Raw genomic sequence first — 20,407 nt, forward strand, 5'->3', positions numbered from 1 at the left:
AACCCATATGGTTTTAACTTTCGCATTTGGACCTTACAAATCAGGCCAGTGGCCGAGTGCCTGCACGCTGAATATTCTGTAACCCATCGAATTAACAGTATATGCCTCGCATGTCTGTATTCATATAAACAGGATGAAAAATGCCCCAAGGATGGGAAATACGTCGTTCTCTCCCAGCCATAAGCATTCCAATGTCAATTCCGTCTAATTTGCATGGTTGAAATGCAGTGGGTAGGGGTGGCGGGAAGCCCTGGAGAGTATTTGATATTTATTTGGCATCTTTGGCACAGGGACTGAAACCCAGCCAATGTAATCATCACTCTTAAAATAAAGCTTAATATAAACCAATATTGTAGAGACCAGAGATGTATGCCCCCACTGCACTTCTATAAACCAGCATGCTTGCTTCCTAATGTTCCCCAAGCTTTGTGTATTTCTCAGCTTTCAATAGAGGCCTTTCTGGTAGAATTTTTCACTGCCCAGCTCTTCACACAGTCGTCATGTTGATTTATTTTCAGCTCCAGTGTCGGCAGCCCAGTTGCAAGGGGAAAAAGAAATCTTTTAGCAGGCTGTCCTTTGTAAGGCGAAAGACTGCTGCCACCCAAATATTCTGCCTGCCCACAGCCACGATTAAATTCAGGAAACTGCTCTGGCGTAAACTTCCATGTGCATCAGCTAGGCTAAGCGCATACCCAAAAGAACATGTGTCAAGCTTTTCCATCCCACCGTGCCATGATGGGACCATTTATTTTGCAAAAAAAAGCATTTCAAGGAATTTTTGGTACTTATATAAAATTTTAATCAGTACAGCTTTCATTTCGTATGAGTTTGCAGAACTGGGAATCCGTTTCTGTGCAATGAGTCCTTCTTCCCAAGTTTCCCAAGGGGAGGAATGTCCTGAGTCCTCTCTTCAGGAATATCTGAAATTTTCTGGGTGACCTAACTTGACTTTGGCACTGGAAATGAAAACCCTTTTCCAAGACGAAGGGATATTTTACTTATACAGTTAATAATTTCCAGCCTTAACAACTAACAAAGTACTGGATTTATGACAGTGCTTATCCTGTATCTCCCTGGCCCAGGTTTGCTGAGAAGGTCATGTTGAAAAGAAAAGCTAGAGATCTGGCTATCTGATTTTTCTTAATGTCAGTCATGTCAGTTTTAACGTCTTAATATCGGTTTTCTTATTTGTGAGGCAAGCTTCACTTATTGCAGGCTCTTCTCCATCTTTGCCATAATGATGGCAGAACAGGTTCTGTATTTAAACACGCACTGGTTCCTCTGTAGCCTCCCTCCTTCTGTTCCTTTACAGTGTTCAGCATTTCATCCTTCTGGGCCTTTTTTAGAATTTGAACAATGCATCCAATGATCTAAGGTAAACTTTTAACATATCGCCAGCAAAGCTTATGCCTGTTGTAGAGGGTAGGCCAGGAAAACAGCAAGCCGTACTCCCATGTCAGTTGGCCCCATGTATTGTCCTATGTATTTTAATCAATCAGAGAAGCAGCAAGTAGGATTTTTAGGGAAGGCGGGGAGTATTCCTGTTTCTCCATGGCAGCAGAGAGATGATACTGGCATACAATATGCATCTTTAGTATCAACATTAAAATCTGGGACCAAACACAGAGAAGAGCCTTTCCAAAGTGTAAAGGGTTGAAAAAGCCTAACAGTGAGAGTCTTAAGGAGCTCAGCCTTCCTTAGGGTATTAAAAGAAAGAAAGAAAATAAAACCCAAAAGGTTGAAAGATGATTTTGTATAATCTGAGTATCTCCATAAGGGACAAAAGCTCTGCAAGCTCTTTGGTCTAGTGAGGAAGAACATGATTAGCTGAATATAAACAAACTTGTGATCACGATTTCTTTAAAGTGAGGGCAATTCTAAGGCAGAATGAAGTCATGAGGGAGGTGACAGGTTCCCTCTCTCTAAGGCTTTCATCTTAGGCCTGATGCCTTTCAGAAAGACTTGCTTTAGTCAAACTTGAATTATGGTCCTAAAAGTAATTTGATTCACATTCTGTGAGTATGATATACAGGAAATCAGATTAGATGACCTTGCGGCCTGAGTCTGGATATGCGGAGTGAAAACTTCTTGCATTTGCTGAATGTCTTCATCTTGAAGACTTTACTTATTTATGCTGCAAAGCTATCTGGCTTTGCAATTAATGTCCGTATTAGCTTTATTTTAGGGGGGAAGGAGGAGCATGGGGAGAAATGATAGAGATCTGCATTTAAAATACTACACAGAGCTGTGCTAAACTGCACACTTTATACTTGGCACACACAAAAACAATCTAGTAGCAGCAAAGTGAGGCTGTACAACTTGGATTGCTTCAGGCCATGTAAGTAAAACCTGATAAGACTTTTTTTTTTATTGGGCATGCTTAAAACAACCTTGTAATCCCTTATAGGTCTTGTCTCGTTTAAGCAAGTTCAAAGCTATTGACTTTAATTGAGTTACTCTTGCTTTACAATAATGTAAATGAGATGAGAACTTCCCTTCCTCGTGGCCCTGGTTTATATTACAGCAAAATAGCCAAGTAGACTTCATTTAGACTTTTTAAACAGAAAATCTCTGGTAAAATTCATTCTTAATTTTAAGTTTATGTAATAACTCCAAGGCACATCTTGTTACTGTATGTTTTCAAAGTAATTAAGAGAGCGCTTGTAGGAAATTGGTTTATTAACCAGTGTTTGGTATCCTTTTTGAAAAGACGCATAGTTGAAATTGTTCACGTATAAATCCTATATAATAGGAGCAGCACTTTTTAAAATTTATTCTTTAGTACATTTTAGTCTATTTTCTAATTCGGACATATTCATATCACACAGGGCCTAAACTAAAATAGACCAACGGGGATCCCGGCCTGGGTTTCCCTTATCTGAGAAACTGTCTTTGGTCCCTGCCAATTCAGAGGTGAACTTTAGTTGCCAAAATGTGTGCACTATGGCTTGCTACAGTATCAGCAAAAATATTAATGCCCTGTGGAATTTTGGGTTAAAAGGGCAGCTTACAACAGCCACCCTTATCATGTAACACAGCAGCTGTGTCCCTCATTTTAAGTTGCCAATTATTCCCCATGTAATAGCCCTAAAAAGTACTTCAGAAAACTGCCCCCGAGGTTCCCTTTCATGCTCTAGTTGAGCAGTTTGAAGCAGGCAAGCACAGCTCAGCACATCTCCAGGGTGTTCTGAAGCCGAGCCATGTTTTAATAAAGATTGACACTTTCAAACAGTGCAAGGAAGTTAATGCCCAACTCCTATTGCATTTCAATTGAAGTTGAATACCAACTTCTTTTTGTGCTCCGATGGAAATTCTAGCCTAATTAAAGATACGGGAGAGTTCATGTAAGAGGAGGATCTTTGAACAGTCAATGAGGAGTGAAGGGAGGTGATTTTTAAACCTTCTAAATGATTTATCCCACAATCTTCAGAAAAGTTGTGTTCAGAATAATGTTTCATACACAACTTAGCCGGAGGAGAGGAAGAAATTTGGCCTGTAATAGGAAGATAACTTAAGTTTTAACTGTAAAGGAATTATGTATTCTCCGTAATGAATTTGGACTGTGTAGTACCCTTTTGTTTAGTCTGAACACAGCTTAGTTTTTTGTTGGCTTCTTGATTCTTTGGCTACAGGAAAGGGAGAATAATAAAACAAATACATGATCCTTTTGCAATTCCATTAGAGTAATCCTCTTTGATTCAAGCCATGTTCCACCATTACAGCTTTTAACTTTAAAATAGACAACTGCAAAGAACACCAAAAGGAAAGTAAGAAGTGGAAGAAGAGTAAGAACAATTCTGAATTTTACCTCAGCTTGTTAAACTCTTATTGCTTTCCACCACTACCCCAGGCACCTTGGTGGACATCATGAATGCTGCCATGGGTGTTGACTGGCAGGGTCAGTCATGACATTTCGCTCTCATCCGTCCTTCATTCAGCGAGACAGCACCAAGCAAGGTATACATCCTTGCAAAATATTTTCAAGTCATAGTAACTTACAACTTTAAGTCCTGTAGACATCCTGACCACAAACATACCTTATGTGTTAGGAGTGGAAGCTGGACTAATTTTTTTTCTACTCTTGCTTCTGCTAGCAGTTTCTTGTCCATCAGTGTTCTTTCATTCTGGAATAGGTCCCTCTGGTTTATAGTCTCTGCGGTCCAGTTAGGTGATGTTCAGCTGGTCTTACTCCCTTTTCCCCCTCCTGCCTCAGCTGCTATTGTTGCTACATAAACTTTGATTACAAAATAATAGGTTTTCCAAAGGTCTTCAAACAAGTAATCAGTGCGCTGGGTACTTCAGAGGTTGCAACCTTACTTTCTCTTAAAGCAGTATTTTGTATTAGGATTTTCTGTCACTGCAACAGTATTGTGGGTCCATGCAGTCTGTGCAGTGGGAAGCAGTGGGGCTGCAAGTGTTCAGGGAGCAAAGGATCAGCTTTGGTAGGAATGGACTTCATTTTACTCAGTAAAATTTAGTGGAGCATATTACACTTCGACAACACAGTTCTATGGAGGATAATTTGATTGCACACTGTACACAGTTCAGTATGTGAGTAGTGTCTGACACTTGCTTCTCTTCTATACTTTACCTTATATACGTCCCCTTCTTCCCTGCTCCTTCCCACTGAGTTAACTCCTGCTTTCTTGCAAAGGGCCTCAAAGGCTGGAAAGCATTACAGACTGCATGCAAAGTGCATATTCAAGCTGTTTATTTGATATTTTGGCATATTCTTCTCTCTGTGCTCCAGAATTCAGTCCAGCTGCAAAAAGTGCATGCCCATGTTTTTTCATAGCCTCTTTGCTTTCTGCCTGTACCCCAGTTACACCAGACGATATGAAGGTGTTCTGTGGAAGTGTTGCAACTGGAAAATAGTATCATTAAAAGTAACAGTACCTTAACCCACATACCTCCAAGCATAAGCCACCTAAGAAATAAGTATTCTTCTCCTATGAGGAAGCTGGTAGCACACTACACAGGAGGGAGGAGCGAAAGCCTACTTAGAGAAGACTATATATGTGATGCCAACAAATTAGTAAGAAAGCTGAGAGAGCAGGTTCCGTGTCCTAGGCTGTTAATGACAGATCATGCTTCTCTTCATCATTGGACTGTGGGTGGGCTTATGCTGCATAATGGAGCTCAACTTGCTGGCTCGTGTACAGAGGCAATCCAGCAATAACAGGTTAGATTTGGAAAATCAGCTTGCACAGAGCTCTCTGCTTTCTCCGCACTCATTCTTTAGGATTGATTGTTTTGCCATGGAATGCTAAAGAGGAACAATTAGGTAAGAAAAGTAAGTACAGCTGTAATGTAGTCAACATGAGAAGACTGCATTTTGGTAATGTCTGTCTTTACTAGGTCTTACAGCTGCTACAGCACTGGAGTGAGAGACTGGAATTCAGTGGATTTTTGTGGGACTGGTGTTAGAGCAAGAGACGTTGTTTTGCTGGGAGTTGAGAATGTACAGGGCAGCTTTGTTCTCTCTTGGTTTTTCTGATTCCTTTATGGTCTGAATGAGCAGAGAGGCAGCCCAACAAATGAAGTTTGCATCTGAGGGCTGATTTATTTCTCTTGCAACACAATGGAGAGGTAATAGGGGGAAATTCCCCTGGAATACTCCTGCAAAGTCTGTGCTTGCAGGACAATTAGAGCCCCCAGATTTATTTCAGCTGACCTGGCAGGTATGGTTGTTGTCATGGCACATCATCAAAGCTAGGTGGCTTAGCAGTGCTGTGAAGTTGCATCAATTCATGTTTCATGGATGGTGCATAAGTGTCTTGCATGGGCAGGCGTCAAAGTCAAGATAGTTAGATACGGTGTTGTATCCTCAGCCTTCTTTAGTGTATCATGTAATTTCATGAGCCGGGGGGATATGGCTGCACTGAGAGGATGTGGATCCTTCCTGTGCTGGGATTCTGGATGATCATCAGAAAGGGCAGGCAGCCAACTCAGGAACTGCAGTCTCGCTAAGCCAGCCAACAGGAAAAACTCAGAAGTGGCTATGTCTTCCTTCCTCCTACAATCACAGCAGTTAAACTAACTCCCTTTAGCTCCATTAGCATGCTGCAGTTTTCAGCATGAGCTCTCAGCATGTTTGTAAAGGCAAAAATTGATGTATCATCACCTCATGAGTCAATGTATCTGTATTAGCCTGTGGATTTCCCTGATTTTCGTTATGGAAGTGCTAAAGAGAGCTATATTGCCTCTCTTGGTAACTCACAAGAGCTCCTCCTCGGTGTGCCTCTGAAAAAGAGACACTTTTAAGTCCTGGTTGTGAGTGTCTCCAGCAGGTAGAGAGAAGCTTGTGTTCCTGTCTGTTGTCTTTCTGCTGTTGGTTCTAAGATGCTCTGCTATTTTCTCTATTTCTGCCTCTCCAGTTGTGGGCCTTCAGGAAACAAAGGGCAGGCCAAGGTGTGGACAAGGGGAATCTCACATGCAAAAGCTCAGGTTTTATTCCTCCCTCTCAGCAAAAGCAGAATATTGTCCCTTGCAATACAGAAATTCCCTGTGGCTGTTGGAAACATGCTGGTCTTCAAATGATAGCCAGCTCATTTCCAGAAGGGAGAGAGGCCAATGACTGTGTTCATAAATGTCATAAAAACAAGCCACAGGATGTGTTTTTATTCTCTTCTGTCATCCTGGTCTTCACATACAATTTCAAGGCTCTGAAAAATCTGGGCACTCCCTTAGCTTCCTGGGGAGATTTTTGCAATTTCTGCTTGTCCAAAGGTGGTTCCAGGGGCTTGCCTTGTATTTTGGCTCCCAAAACTAAGCCAAACTTATTCCCAAGCTCTTCTTCCTCCTCCACAGTGTTTATCCCACTGTACATTGACCAGATGCTGTGACTGAATGCCAGGCTGCTTCTCAGCTAAGAATTACATGATGAAAGAAATAGTTTCAAGTAAAACCTTGGGAAAAATGTTGTGCAGTTTATTTGCCTCTCCCTACTGCGTGCGTTTACTTGTTTCGAGGATCCAGATGTCTCTGGATAGGGGCTATCTTTCTAAATTGTATCCTTATTTGTAAAAGCTATCAGAGAAGGTTAATGGGGATCCTACCTAAGCTCCAGTGCTTGCTTTCTGCATGTTGCAGACTCCCCTTCACTAGTGATTTAAATTACTATGGCAGTAGTGTGGGTTTTTTATTTTTCAGGCTCTGTAGCTGCATTTTAGAGGCAAAACTGGTCATACCGGAAGGTCAAAAGAATTTCCTCCTTTCTAGTTCCCAACAAAGAAATTTTCAGTGACCATTTAAATATATATCCTACCAGTTTCTGAAACAAGGTTGGTGACAGTCTTAAAGTGCATTTTATAAGGTACCTGGCTTAATATTTCCCCATCAGCTAGAATGCCCCAAACTCGCACCAGAGTCTGGCTGCCTGCAGCACGCAACTGTCCCTCTCTCACTGCTGGGGAAGGAATTAGGCAGTAGCTGGGAGGGGTCTCCTGGAACAAGTCAGAGCATCCAGTGCCAGTGTAGCATGTCTGACTACCTATCTACTAATTTCCCTGCACTGAAATGCTTTATTCTTGGGAGGAAAAAGGCTCAAGTCTCAGCCTCATTTCAGCATCATTTCAGCTTTCTCTGTTGGCACACTCGTCACATGGAGAAAAGACGGACTAGCTTAGTTGCAATTTTTAAAGAATCCTTCTTTAGAAAGAGTTTCTTCCCTAGTTCTCTGTATCACTGAGGAATAACCCTTTTCCCACTGCTGCTGCAGAGCACCAGACACGGCTTAAATGGTATGACGTAACAGTGCTTGTTCAGTGATGGCTTGACGTTGAATGGCAGCAATCTCTATTCATGCATCTTCAGCTGTTGCTTTTCCTCCTGCTCTTCTTCTCCTCCTCTCTGATCTTGTTTGTTGTTGTCCACAGAAAGAAAATGTGAGCCAAATAACGTCAAACTTGTAATATCACAATGAGTAAGAAATGAAGCAAACTGAAGTTGCCAGTTCTGTAGTATTGCTTTTAATGGATTTGCGGTGCTTGTCTGCTGTGGAATTCTTGTGTATAAATCAACCATGTGAAAAGCATTAAACATGCTGAAAATACAGCACAGGAGTTCAGATCGTATAAATAGATACAGCAAGAATTTTGCATCTTGCCAAGGACATTTTAAAATAATGAATGTGTCTTGCATTAAATGAATTTGTTCCCTTTCTGAAGTCTAGATGTTGCTATCACAGAAACTGCCATGACAGCTGACACTCACGGCTCTCCTGCTGCTAACTTGAATGGGAGCCCAAGGGTCAAAAGGACAATGCAGATTGCCTCTTGCCCTCTAAAGGGGATCCTTCTGGGATTAGGCAGGGTTTCAGCAACTGGTGTGAGGACAACCAGAGCTACTGAGGGTATCAGCCTCCAGGAATCTCTTGGCATCACTTGTTAATGCTAAAGGACATTTTTAGAAAAAGTTCATCTCTCTCAAAAGAGCCCAGCTAAAAGGAGGAGAATGTAAGACCTGCGTATTTTGCCTGCTTTAAATATGGCATAGTATGTGTCTGACTCGGCGAGCAGCTCTGGCTCCTCAGCGTGTGCTTTACAGTCTTGGTGAGAGCACCCACTTGTCGGGGGCCTGTGCTTCCTCTGTTCCAGGTTCTCTGAGCCAGACCCCAGCCACACGCTGGAGGAGCGAGTGGTACACTGGTACTTCAGCCAGCTGGACAACAACAGCAGCAATGACATCAACAAGCGGGAGCTGAAGCCTTTCAAGCGTTATGTGAAGAAGAAAGCCAAGCCCAAGAAATGTGCCCGACGTTTCACCGACTACTGTGACCTCAACAAGGACAAGTCGATCTCACTTCAGGAGCTGAAGGGGTGCTTGGGAGTCAGCAAGGAAGGAGGTGAGTGCCTTTCCTTCCCCATTGCATGAGAATGAAAGACTTGACATGGAGTTACAGCAGACTCAGGAATTGGTTTTCTCCCAGGTGATTCAAAAGTGCCACAGTTTGTGTGAGAAAATAGTGGGATTAATACCCTGCCATGCAAATATAGTTTGTTATTTGTGTTATGGCTCTGTCTTATATCCCTTATCACGGACCTTTGTGCTAAGCAGTATACAGAAACAGGGCAAAAAGATGAGCATTGCCCAAGACCCTGCTTGCGCTGTAGAAGTCCTTGGAAACTGTAGTTCAGATCAGGTCCTTTCTGAGTAATACACTGCTAACAATATTCTGTTGTCTCAACCATGTAGGTTGGATGATGTATGAGCCAGCACAGACCCAGTCCTTCTCCAGAGACCCTGTTGACTAACAGAAATAATATTTATTTTCATTGCTAAATCCAGCATACAGGAAAGTGGGTGACGCAGAGAGCAACTCAGAAAGAAAGCGCAGGGCTGTAGTGTTGCCCTTTTTCAGACTTAAATTGCACTTTAAGATTGGGAGAGAAATAGGACATATGAATAACATATTTTCCTTTCTGTTTAGTGCCTAAGCAACCAACCCACCCTCCTTCCTTTTCTTCCTCTTTCATCTTCACCTCATCTTCTGTTGGGACCTGGACCAAATTGGTATTTTTGTTAATTTTATGAAACTGTTCAACCCAAATTCAATAATTATCAGTCATTCTTGACTGTGGGCAGACTTGCTTGGCAAGAGAAGGCAAACAGGGAGATTCCAGGGGACTAATTTCCTGTGCAGGTGTTTTGGCTGTGCGGACAGCTCTTGTTATAACCGTCGTGCCAGTTGGGAAGGGTGGCTAGCTTGCTTTCTCCAGGCTTAACCTTTCCTTAGTTCTTTCCTCAGGTTTAGCACAAGTGGGAAGGGGGTCAGTGCATTTGGGAAGTTGCCTTTTCTAGGTGCTTTGCAGACATCTTAGTTACCATAATAAGTCTGTTGCGTTACTCGTCAGCTGTGAGAAGCATTCAGCTTCCCTAGCTCAGTGGAAGTTTTTTTCTTAGTCATCGGTACCTTACTGAGGAATGACGTACCAAAATAGCAACCCTGTTCCTTAATTTTATTACCTTCCCAATAAGATGAATATGCCAAATGAGTTTTATTACTATTTGGCCTGGAGTAAGACTTTCTGGAATCTGCTGCCTTGGCCAACCAACTGTTCAAAATTTAGTTTATGGAAGGGGGCGGAGGGGAAGGAGAGAAGAAAGAAAACGTGAATCTTTGAGCCTGTGTGAAGGGGAAAGAAAGCAGTGAGACATTGTTGTGAGTGCCTGATGGCCCAGCTATTTGCTGAGAACGCTGCCTTGACCTTTCATGATTTCTTCCGTTGTATGAGGACAGGATTGTGTGCAAAAAGGGGCTCTGACCTTGTTTTATCACCTACTAAAGGCTTGATGGGCCTTGAGGATCAAAGCTAAATGGGTAAGTTATGTGGAAGGAGGACCAAGGGCGGGCTAAAGGGTGGTGAGGGCTAAAAAGCAGTGGAGTGGGCAGTGCAGGGAGCAGGTACTAACATGGAGGAAAGAACTGAGGGAGAGTACTTTAGAGGTGCAGTAAGCAAGTTTGTGATGGATTTTTTTTTTCAGAAGTCATGAATTTGTGAGGTGGTAGTGACACGCTCGCTCTGCTTTCTATTCACAAGAACTTCTGTATTAAGAAATAACCAGTAGCTTACCCCTTCTCCAGCTTTCCCTTATCCTGATCATGGGTGCATGCACTCAGTCAACTAGTCTATGTATTTGCTCTCTGTTTCTTTCTCCATACCATGGCCTCCAAACATCTGCTGGGGCTGAGGTCACTGTGGGTCCAAGCCAAGAGCTAGTTGGGAACCTGTTTGATGATGTACTTTCAGTTGAAAACCAAAACTTTTCATGGAAATGTTTCTGTTTCAACAAAAGCTTTGCTGGAAAGGTTTTTTTGGTCTGCATTGGATGAGGAAGGGTTGGAGAGAGGCAAGGAAAGTCATCATTTCCCCGTGATATATTTCATTACAAATGAACTTGCCTCAGATGTTCCAAATCCAGCAGCATAAGGACGAAAATGAAGTGGGTCATCATTCCAGGTGGGTGTGCCTCCTGCGAGGCAAACTGAACACTTGTAATGATTTTGAAAATAAAACTTACTACAAATTTTGTAGGGAGGAAAACAAATGTTAAGGCTTTTGCATTTTTGTCAGTGTTTTGCTTTTGATTTTTTTTTGTGGCCAGTTCCATCCAAATACAGAAATAATGTTGCTTGAAGGAAGCACAGGACATAAATAAATCAGCACTGTTATATGCCTCTTGGGCACTAGATAGTCTAAATAAATAAGGTTTATGTGGGACAATTCAGCGGGGATATTCATAAGGACAAACCTGAATCTGAGCTCTTTCCAGCTTAGGATCAAATCTGTCGGAGATGCATAGTTCTGTCTGTCTTCCCATCCTCAGCAGGTTCTTGATGCCTGTGGTAACCTAATATGTGGGTGCTGCCAGCCAGTGGTTCTTCAGTGAGGAAAATACCTGTCCAATTCTCCAGCAACCCTTCTGCTTTTCCATCCTTATGATGACCCAGAAAGTTGCTGGGAAATCTGCTAGGTCTGGTGGCCACTTTGCACAGCTCTTGCCCCTCTGCTTAAACCAGTTGTGTTTCTATCAGGGGCAACTCAGATGGAAAAATGCTGTTCCTGGATCTCAGGATGGAGTAGCCACAAAGAGCCAGCCTTTGAGGGCTTGCAGAAGCCTGCAAATGGTTTCTTAAACTGGGGCAGAACAGGCAGAGAGGGCTTGTAGCTTGGAGTACGCCAGAAACAGTCTTTGCCATCATTTGATCTAGGATTGTCTGTTTGAGGAATTGTGGAAGGAAAACAGACTGATTTACAGCCTGTTAAAAGTCAGCATTCATCAGTGCAGTCTGCACAGTCTGAGTTAAGGGGGGAACCATCTGTGATCAAAGAACAAATTTAGCTCTATGCATTAGTCAAAAGGCAGGGTCCTTGAGGAGAGGAGATAGACACGCACTGTAAAGCTTTGCTGGAAAGTTACTGGACCCAAGATTAATAGCAGTCCAGTGATCTCGGAGAGGAGGACTGTAGATCTGAGCAATGCTTATACTAGTTGTGCTGGCTGCAAAATGCCGTAGTTGAGTTTTACCTCTATATTCTTCCAAATTCAGAAGACAAAGTCAGCATTTTGTGCATGCCCAAAGAGAAGCTAAGGGATTAAGCAGTGAAGAAATGTCCCTCCGCCAGCTGACGGGAAGTTTCCTTCTGCCGGTTCAGATCCCGTGATTGCTTTGCCATCCAAGAGCTTGTCAGATGGTAGGTGTTGGGCACGCTTCACACGCCATGAGGACTTCTGGAGTGGAACCCAGCCACTGTCTGTGCCAGCAGCCAGCTACCAAGAGCACAGTCCCAGAAACAGGATCAAAATGTCTTAATTAAAAAGGGTGGTGGTGGGGTGTAATTAAACAGCATGTCACTTTCTCCTGGAGCTGAGCAAATACTACAGAAAGAAGGGAAAATAATGGACAACCTAAACAGCAGATTTAATTCAGTGATGTTTGGGATCCTTCTTATTGGTATCTGCAGAAGTAACTGATTCTCTGCGTGCTTAGGAGGCTTCTGGGAATGAAGATGCTCTAAATCACTGCTGTGCAAGCAGCTGTGTGGGAGCAGGTAGTAGGAAGGAGGAGTCACCTGGGAAAGGCCTCTGGAGCAATGATGGTAGAAAGCTGACAACAGTCTGAGAGGCTGTGAGAAAACTGTAACCAGGTTATGAGTGAGTTAATAAAAAGGAAATTCAGAGTACATCTAATTACAATTAGATTAGAATGTAAACAAACTCCACTGGTTCAGTGCTTGTTTTTGTTTGCCGTGTTCAGGTATCCCCCTTTGGAGCTCAGTAGAGGTGCTGTAGTTGGTCGCCTTTAATCTTGAGGAAAGTTACTGGTGGTTAGTATGAATCGGGACTTCAGTATTGTGGTGAGGACACAAGATAAGGCTTGTGGTAGTGTGTTCTTCCCCCATCAAAGCTGAGCTTTGCTCAGTAAGTCTGAGGAATCATTTCTACCTATAAAAAGCTGCCGGGGTTTCCTTGGGGCTTTTCCTTTTGAAAGACACCTGGCCTAATCCAGTGTGGTTAGAATTGTTACTCAAAATAGTGTACTTGTGAGGCTGAGCAAATACTCTGCATTAGGAAACTTACTGAGTGATGTTACCCTGTAATACCTAAGGGCTTCCCAGGTGTACGTTAGTAACCGGCTGTCACCATCTGCCATCTTCCTTCCTCTCTTTCATGTCGACTGTATGGTTGGTGCAGTTGTTTTGGCGGGGTTTTGTCTTCGGTAGGTGTATGTGGCTGGCCTCTGTTTATGCTGAAGGCAGCCGGCTGAAGGCGGTACTCCCTGCCTTTGGAGTGACAGGTGATGAGCTTCAGGGTGGTTTCCCAGCACGGATGCATGGGGCCAGACCCACGGAACGCACGGAGCCCTGCCAGGCTGCTGGAAAGGTGTGCCCTGCCCAGCCTGGAGCTTCCCTGCCGTTTGTATCAACCCTTCCCGGCGACAAGCGGGCCTCACCCACAGCAACGCACAGCAGTCTTAGCCGCATGGGTGCAAAAGGGTTTTTTCGGATGCCTTCTCCCTCACCCAGGCAGCCGGCCGGGGCCGGCCGTGCGCGGCCCAGCAGCGCCCTCCAGGGGCCCGGCCCCGGCAGCGGCCCGGCCTCTGCGGCTCCAGCCGGCCGGAGGATGCCGCGGCTCGTAAAGGCCCTGGGTTTTTATTGCCAGCCCCCCGGGAGAGTCCCAATTAGCTCTGGAGGAATCTACCTCTTGGCAACAGAGCTCTGCTTTTTATACAGGGGCGCAGAAGTAAGTGAACAACAACGGTTCCTCTGATCTTGCGGGGCAGATGGCCGATACGAGGCCGGCGTTCAGGGGCCTTGAAATAACTTAGCGTGTTTATACAGTTTCTCTTATTAACAATCTCTAAAGCTTGCTTTGCAACCCATTTCAAACTCAGCCACCGCCACCTTTGTTTCCCTCTCTCTTTTCCTTCCCAGCGGTTCTGCTTCTGTCCTGCAGCCCAGCCGCCCGTCCCCCGGGGCTTCCCCAGTCTCAGCCCTGCTCTCTGGGCTTCTGCTTTTCTTGCTTTTGCACAGAGCTAAGTTTGCTTTAGCTGTGAGACGTGCAAAGCAAGCTGTGCAATCAGGTCAGATGGACGCACAAATCAAAGATAAGTCTTAGGCTGGGCCGGAGCAGAGGCTGGCAGCAGGCTTACTGCTTCTGGCTGGGAGCAGGAGTTCCCGTTTCCAACTAATCCCTCATCTGAAATCAGACCAAGCAGCTATCAGGAAATGTAACATGCTTTCGAGAGCTCCTGTAATCCCTGAGCTGTCTGTACCCAGCGCATGGTAGGAACAGGTTTATTGTTGAGGTGAGAGCCCTTGTCATGAGCTCCATCTGGTGTAGGGTGCGTGTGCCTGTATCTCATGATGCAGTCACAGCTCTGCACTCTATCCCTGCCCTTCTGCCAGGTATGAGTTCAGGTCTTTGATTTTAGGCACCTGTTTGATTGTTTGGTCCAAGCTAAAGATTTAGTAAACTTGGGTTATCTGTATTGCTTACACCTTCACTGTTTCGGCTGCCCTCTGTCTACGTGACGTTATTTTGCTTGCTCTTAGCAAAAACTGTTTTGGGAAACTTTATGGCACTACTTGCATCCTTCCTTTCTTCTTCCTCCTTCCACAGTTTAGCTTAACCTTGTAACTGTTGCTTCTTGCCCTCTGGATATCATGACCTTCAGATACTACAACATGAGGTATTTAACATCTCTCATCTCAAGCACACTAGTCTGATTCTTGCATGTGAATCTTAAGGAATGCTGGCAGGACTTGCTGTGTGCGCATTCAGAGGAGCTCCTTTGAACGTGCCCTCTGGCAGCAGACAGTGGGGAGGCTTCTTTGTCATGCCACGGCATTTATTGCCTTTAATATGGTTCTTGGATTTTACAGGTAGCCTGAGCAGTTTCCCCAATGGAAAAAGACAAGGCCTTAACCCTTTCAGTGAGTATCTTCTCAAAATGTTTCCTTTTTTTCCTGTGATAACCATGTGTCCCAAAGTTCATTCTCCCCTGCTCTCCTATGTTCACAAATATCAGTATAGAAACAGCTGGAAACCGAAGTTGTTCATAAGAGGTGTGAGTATAATAACATGCAGCTCAGCTGATCATCTCGAAGGCCAGCACTGTGTCTTCAGCTGGGGCAGACAGGACATTGCTAAGGAATTAGGACAGGATACAGAAGCTATGGGATGAACACTCTCCTACCCTATTCTCCCTGCTTCTAGCAAGCAATGATTTAGGTGATTTGTTGTGTTTACATTACATTACCCTGTGGACAAAGTCCTATGAAGACTCTTCTCTGTCCTGGTGAAGGTCTGCTCTCCTCTGTATTTTGTGGCTGTGAATCGCACCCTTCCATCAGGCATGAAGAACAACTTCTATTTGTTTTGCTTTTAGACCTGCTGCCTCATGGTTTCATTGGGTGCTTCTCATTTTGAATTGTGAGAAACAGTGAGCGGTTCTCCCCTGCCTCTCTTTCTCCTTCCACTTGTTGTTCTATAGCCCTCCAACATATGTCTGTTTAGACTCCTTTCTGTGTTGAAAAGACCTAGGCTATGTATTTGCTTAATGGCAAACGTCTTCCCATACCTCTTGCTATCCTCCTTACCTTATCTGGTCCTGATGAGATGGGCTGAACAGAGAACTGAAGATAAGGATCAGCTAAGCCTTATACATTGATGTAGTGATGTTTCCTGCTGTGTCCTCAGTTCTGAGCGTGTATTTGATTTTTGTCTGCTGCTAAAAGCTGAGCGGAGGCATTCAAAAAATTGTGTGGCTTCAACCTCTTTCCTAGTCGCTCGGAGTGCTTAGTGTAGGACAGACAATCCCCGCTCCCCACTCACGCACTGCGTTGCACGTATAGCCATTGAAGTCAATCAGCTGTTTTTATGAGCTGGTCATTGAGCACTGTGAGCACCTTTTGCAGAGCTGTGCAGTCAATTTCAAATGTGACTCTCTGGAATAATTTTGCATTTGACAATATTCACCCCCCGTGGCAGGGCATGTGCATTAGCGCCGATCCCAGTGAGGCCTGTCTGGTAACCTTGCTCCTTTCCGAAAACCAAATCCATACTTCTGCCTTCTCTTCACCATGTTTTCACCTGTAATTAATCCACAGAGCTCTTGCTCTGATCCCGTAAGAGCTTTGATTCTTTAAGAACCTTTGATGAGGGGCTTAACAAAAGCTTTTTGAAGAAACGAGCGCAGGGGCGTGCGCACCCATCTGGCTCACTAAGCAGCACCCTTGCATCATCTGCTGGAACACTAATAGCCCAGCAGGGTCCTGGGACCCCCTGCTCTAAGTACACTGTATCCCTGCCGCAGATTCAGTGGCTTGGTAGGCTTCAGAGTGCCTGGCGGGTCTCTAAGAACCATTGAGCAGCGAGACTGCTGCAGTGTGCTGTTGCAGGGGTGTTGGGGAGAGGTGGCTTGCCCTTGCCCTGCTTGCCTGCTAGGGGAGAAGGCAGCTGGCTGCGGCTCACGGGGGAGATGGTGGCAGGGCAGCCTGGCAGCAGTGGGCTTCTGCATCAGCCGTGGCAGGCGGAAGAGCAGAGGGAGTGATGTCGGGCGAGTTGTTTGCCCAGACTGCATGCCCATTTCCGAGGAGGGGGAGGGAGAGGAAAGTAGTGGTTTATGTTTAAAAATACGTCAGTCCCTAGGGCTCCGTGTGACTCATTCAATGCCTTTTTCAGCAAGGCTGTCTCATTAGCCCCTGATTGTTTTCAGCCTCACCGCTTACTCTGGGATCTCAGCCTGCTGGGGCCATGGCTGCAGCAGAGGCTGTACTGTATCTTTATCAGTCAGGTGCCCTTTTGGTTTTAATTTGCCTTTTTTCCTCACTTTCTCTGCTTCTGTTTTGTTTTTTTTTTTCCTCCTTTCCCACCCCTTTTCAGTAGGTCGCCTGGTGTAGCAGCAGAAGGCAGGAAGGGAAGGCAGGAGCCAACCCAAAGGAAAGAAAGATCCAGCAACAGACAGACAGACACCTTGCTGTTTGTGAGCAAGCATGCAGCATCAGCAACATCCAACGTAGCAGAAGTGGCACCCAGAACGTTTGCACTTTTTAATAATTGGTTTGGGTTTGGGTTTGTTTTTAATTGCTTTTCAATGCCATTATCTAATACTTTGGAGAGTGGGGGGAAGCAGGATCATGACTTTAAAATTGGAACAGCTACTGATGACATAAAATTGAGTTCACTGGGACTCAAAGAAAGAGAATTTTATATACTGTATATAAATATATATGTAAATTGTACAGTTGTCTTGTACAGGGGTTGGAAGTCACTGTTCTGTTCCTCCCTTTGCTTTTGAAGGCTGTTAGGGTTAGAGGGACACTTTGCATTTAATGGATTACAGTAATGCATTCATTTCTGCCACCAAACCATCATTCAATTGCAAACTTAACACCCTCATGCGAAAAGGAGCAAGTATATCAGCGTGACCTGCGCTTGCAGATGTACACACAGTGCCCCAGATACCAAATGCTTCTTGGGAGCAGCCGAACCCCTTCTTTTCTTACTGTAAAACCCTGTGCAGCTCACAGGCAATTGGGCTTTTGAGAGAGCACAGATTTCACCTAAGTATTGGTGCACTGCAGAGCTGCTTAAAGTAGGGATAGAAAAGGGTTGTATTAAGGACACACAAAAGTAATTTCTGCACCTGTTACAAGTTGGGCAGAAATGAATTGCAAACGCATTACTATCCAGGCTCAGAAGACGTGCTTCGCAAAGGTGTGCCATGCCTCGGGAATCTAACGCTGTAGGAAGGACGTGGGAGCCGTAAGCCCTAGTAGAGTCAGTGGAGTGAAGGCTTGCATCTTCCTCTCTGACAAAGTGTTCATCTATATGTTGTACAACAATAAAAATATTGAGAAGCCTGCTAAAAGCAGCATCAGCCTGCCTGTTGCTTTGCTGAAGAGCAAAGAACATATTTGTCAGTGCAGAAAGACACAATCATGCTGCTGGTCCCCAGGAGTCTGGTTTACTCGTGTTTCAACACTACAGCTTGGGCCATGCTCACTGGTGAAGGTCTACCTGCAATGACTGTTCTTGTCTTTGGTGGTTGTGAATCTCAAGCTCCTCTCCTGCACAGTGGTGTGCATGCCTAGCTTAGAGTATAAACTTCACCCGATCCGCTGTTATCCGTCCCTCCTGCGCTATCGCGCTCCAGCGTCACATTACAGTAACAGTGAAGACTTGGATTGAGGAGCCTGGTCTCTTGGAGGCCACAGGAACTGTTTCAACTACCAGCAGTTTTTCCAGAGTTGTTTCTTACTTAATCTCAGATATAATTGTAAGGTCAGCAGTAGGGCAGGGACACCCATATCAGCAATCCTAGGTTTGGGCAGAGTGTGACGAGACACACAATGTTTTGCTTTGGGCATTTCCAACCACTGGCAGCACTTGCCTGTTCCTAGGAAATGTTCCGAGCAGCCTCCCACTTCAGATCTGGTGATTCTTGTGCCACTTGTCTCTGGACCAAGAACCGGTAGTCAGAGATGATGACGTGCCATGCTAATATGAGATCACACCAACAATTGCTTGTAACACCATTGCATTACTGTAGAGACTGGGCTTGTCCCTTGAGGCTTTGTTGCTTTGGTAAAAGATGTTGCAACACAGCATCTTCACTCTGTGGCATGTCATCATGATGATAGCATGAGATAAACACATCACAGCGGGAGTCCTGATGCAGTAAGTTAGTGCCTTGTTGACAAAATGGAAAGTTTAAAAAAAGAAAAGAAAAAAAAATCTTTCTATAAATAACTGTTTAAGAGTAGTAAAAACTCTTCCTCTGGAGCTAAGTAAAGCATTTGGCGTGGTTGAAAACACCTCTGGAAAACACCTCTGGTAATCTCTGAAGTATACATCACACCACCATAATATAAAGAAGTCATCTCTTTAGCAAGAGCAGGTCCTGCTGCTGGATCTTCATGGTTTCTCACATACAATGTATGTGCTTTTTTGGCCTGCAAGCTCCCATCTTCTTGATTGCATCTTCTCTTTTTAAATGCCCAGGGCACATCTTTTGTGTGTTGAAATGATTTGGTTTAGTGTATAGTTAGAAATGTCCCTGTCACTCATTAATCCTGATGTAGGAGTAAAGAATGAATCCAACTGTATAAAAAAAGAAATCCTCTCCTTTTTTAATATGCTAGTTTTAGGAATTAAAATCTCTGGCTGCTGGGTTGGTGTTTGGTTTTTGGTTTGTTTTGGTTTGGTTGTTTTTTTTTTTTTTTTAATGTATAGTTGTATCCAGCAAAAGCAGCCACTTGGATGCCTATAGGAGTTCTGTCAGCCAGCCTCTGGGGCTGGGCAATGCCCCACAAGATTGCGGGGGGAGTGCAGAGCTGCTAAAAGTCACCGCATTTTTTCTTCTGGAAATGTCAATAAACAAGCCAGCCCATGCTCCTGCCTGTCACATAAATCCTTCTGCAGACCTCCTTTTTCTCATCCTTGCGTCCTTCCCCTCCAAAAGGCCTGCATTCGCGTGTAGTTTGCAATTAAAATTGGGTCAGTTCTTCAAGGAAGCCAAACAAGGGGTGGCTGTTGATGTTAGCTTTGGTATTGGTGAGTATTCATGTTGCGATGGATGGATTGGGGTCCAAGCATTATATTGCTTTCCCCTTTACTTTCACGAGACGAGTCCAAGTCACTGCATCCTGACTTGCTGGGTTTGCACGGGCCTCCGAGCAGCTTCTGGCAACACTTGTACATTGGCACGCAAGACCCAATCAGCATGATTGTGTGACGTCCGGGGAGAGGTTGGGTTCCTTGTTCTGGGTTTGTGTGTTGGAAGACCATGCAGACAGTACTGGTCCCGATTCATATAAACCATCGTAAGAGTTGTCCAAACAGTCTGTACTCGTCAGAAGAGAGCAGTGCCTCAGCTCCCCTCTTCCCTTGTTGCTTTTATTGCCAGATAACTGGCCAGTCCACGTGGCTGCCAGGCCAAACATGTCCTTATCTGGCGGTGGTAAGCATTCTTCTGCTCTGCCTTGCATCAGTAGCATCCTACTGAAGCTGGGGCATGGGGATTGTCAGCGTTGTGCCTGGAAGCAGACCCTGGGCACATCTCTCCTCATCCTTCAAGTCCTCCTGGGCCTCTCCAGCTCTACTTTGAATGACAGCTGAAAACAGCTGGGACAGAGAAGAGAACCAGGTCTCCAGTGCAAGTCATCTGCTCTTCCTGCCACAAGCAAAAATCTTTCCTTTTTTGCTGATCTTCCAAGGGTGTAGTGCGTTGGAGGGAACTGCATTACGGTGGGATTCATCCGGTGTGAAGGCACCACTTTCCATGGCCTGAGTTTATATTGAACTTACCCTGCCCCAGCACGTTTCTGCCTATGGCATTGTTTGTTAGACTGAAAGGCATCTGTTTGATTTTGGTTTTGTAATAAAATAGATAACTTTT

General features: G+C 44.6%; 1 protein-coding gene across 2 annotated transcripts in view; it reads left to right on the plus strand.

Annotated features, from left to right (window-relative positions):
• SMOC1 (SPARC related modular calcium binding 1) overlaps window positions 1-20,407 on the plus strand; it is a 133,622-nt gene extending 113,215 nt beyond the window's left edge. The window contains exons 11-13 of one of the 2 annotated variants that reach the window (XM_075151954.1): window positions 8,598-8,845; window positions 14,889-14,939; window positions 16,891-20,407. In XM_075151954.1, coding sequence (XP_075008055.1) covers window positions 8,598-8,845; window positions 14,889-14,939; window positions 16,891-16,907 — 316 coding nt within the window. In that variant the 3' untranslated portion in view covers window positions 16,908-20,407. The remainder of the gene's footprint in view (window positions 1-8,597; window positions 8,846-14,888; window positions 14,940-16,890) is intronic. The other variant, XM_075151955.1, reaches the window with a different exon arrangement.

This window comes from Calonectris borealis, chromosome 5, assembly GCF_964195595.1.
Source record: "Calonectris borealis chromosome 5, bCalBor7.hap1.2, whole genome shotgun sequence".
In the NCBI taxonomy this organism is placed as follows: domain Eukaryota; kingdom Metazoa; phylum Chordata; class Aves; order Procellariiformes; family Procellariidae; genus Calonectris; species Calonectris borealis.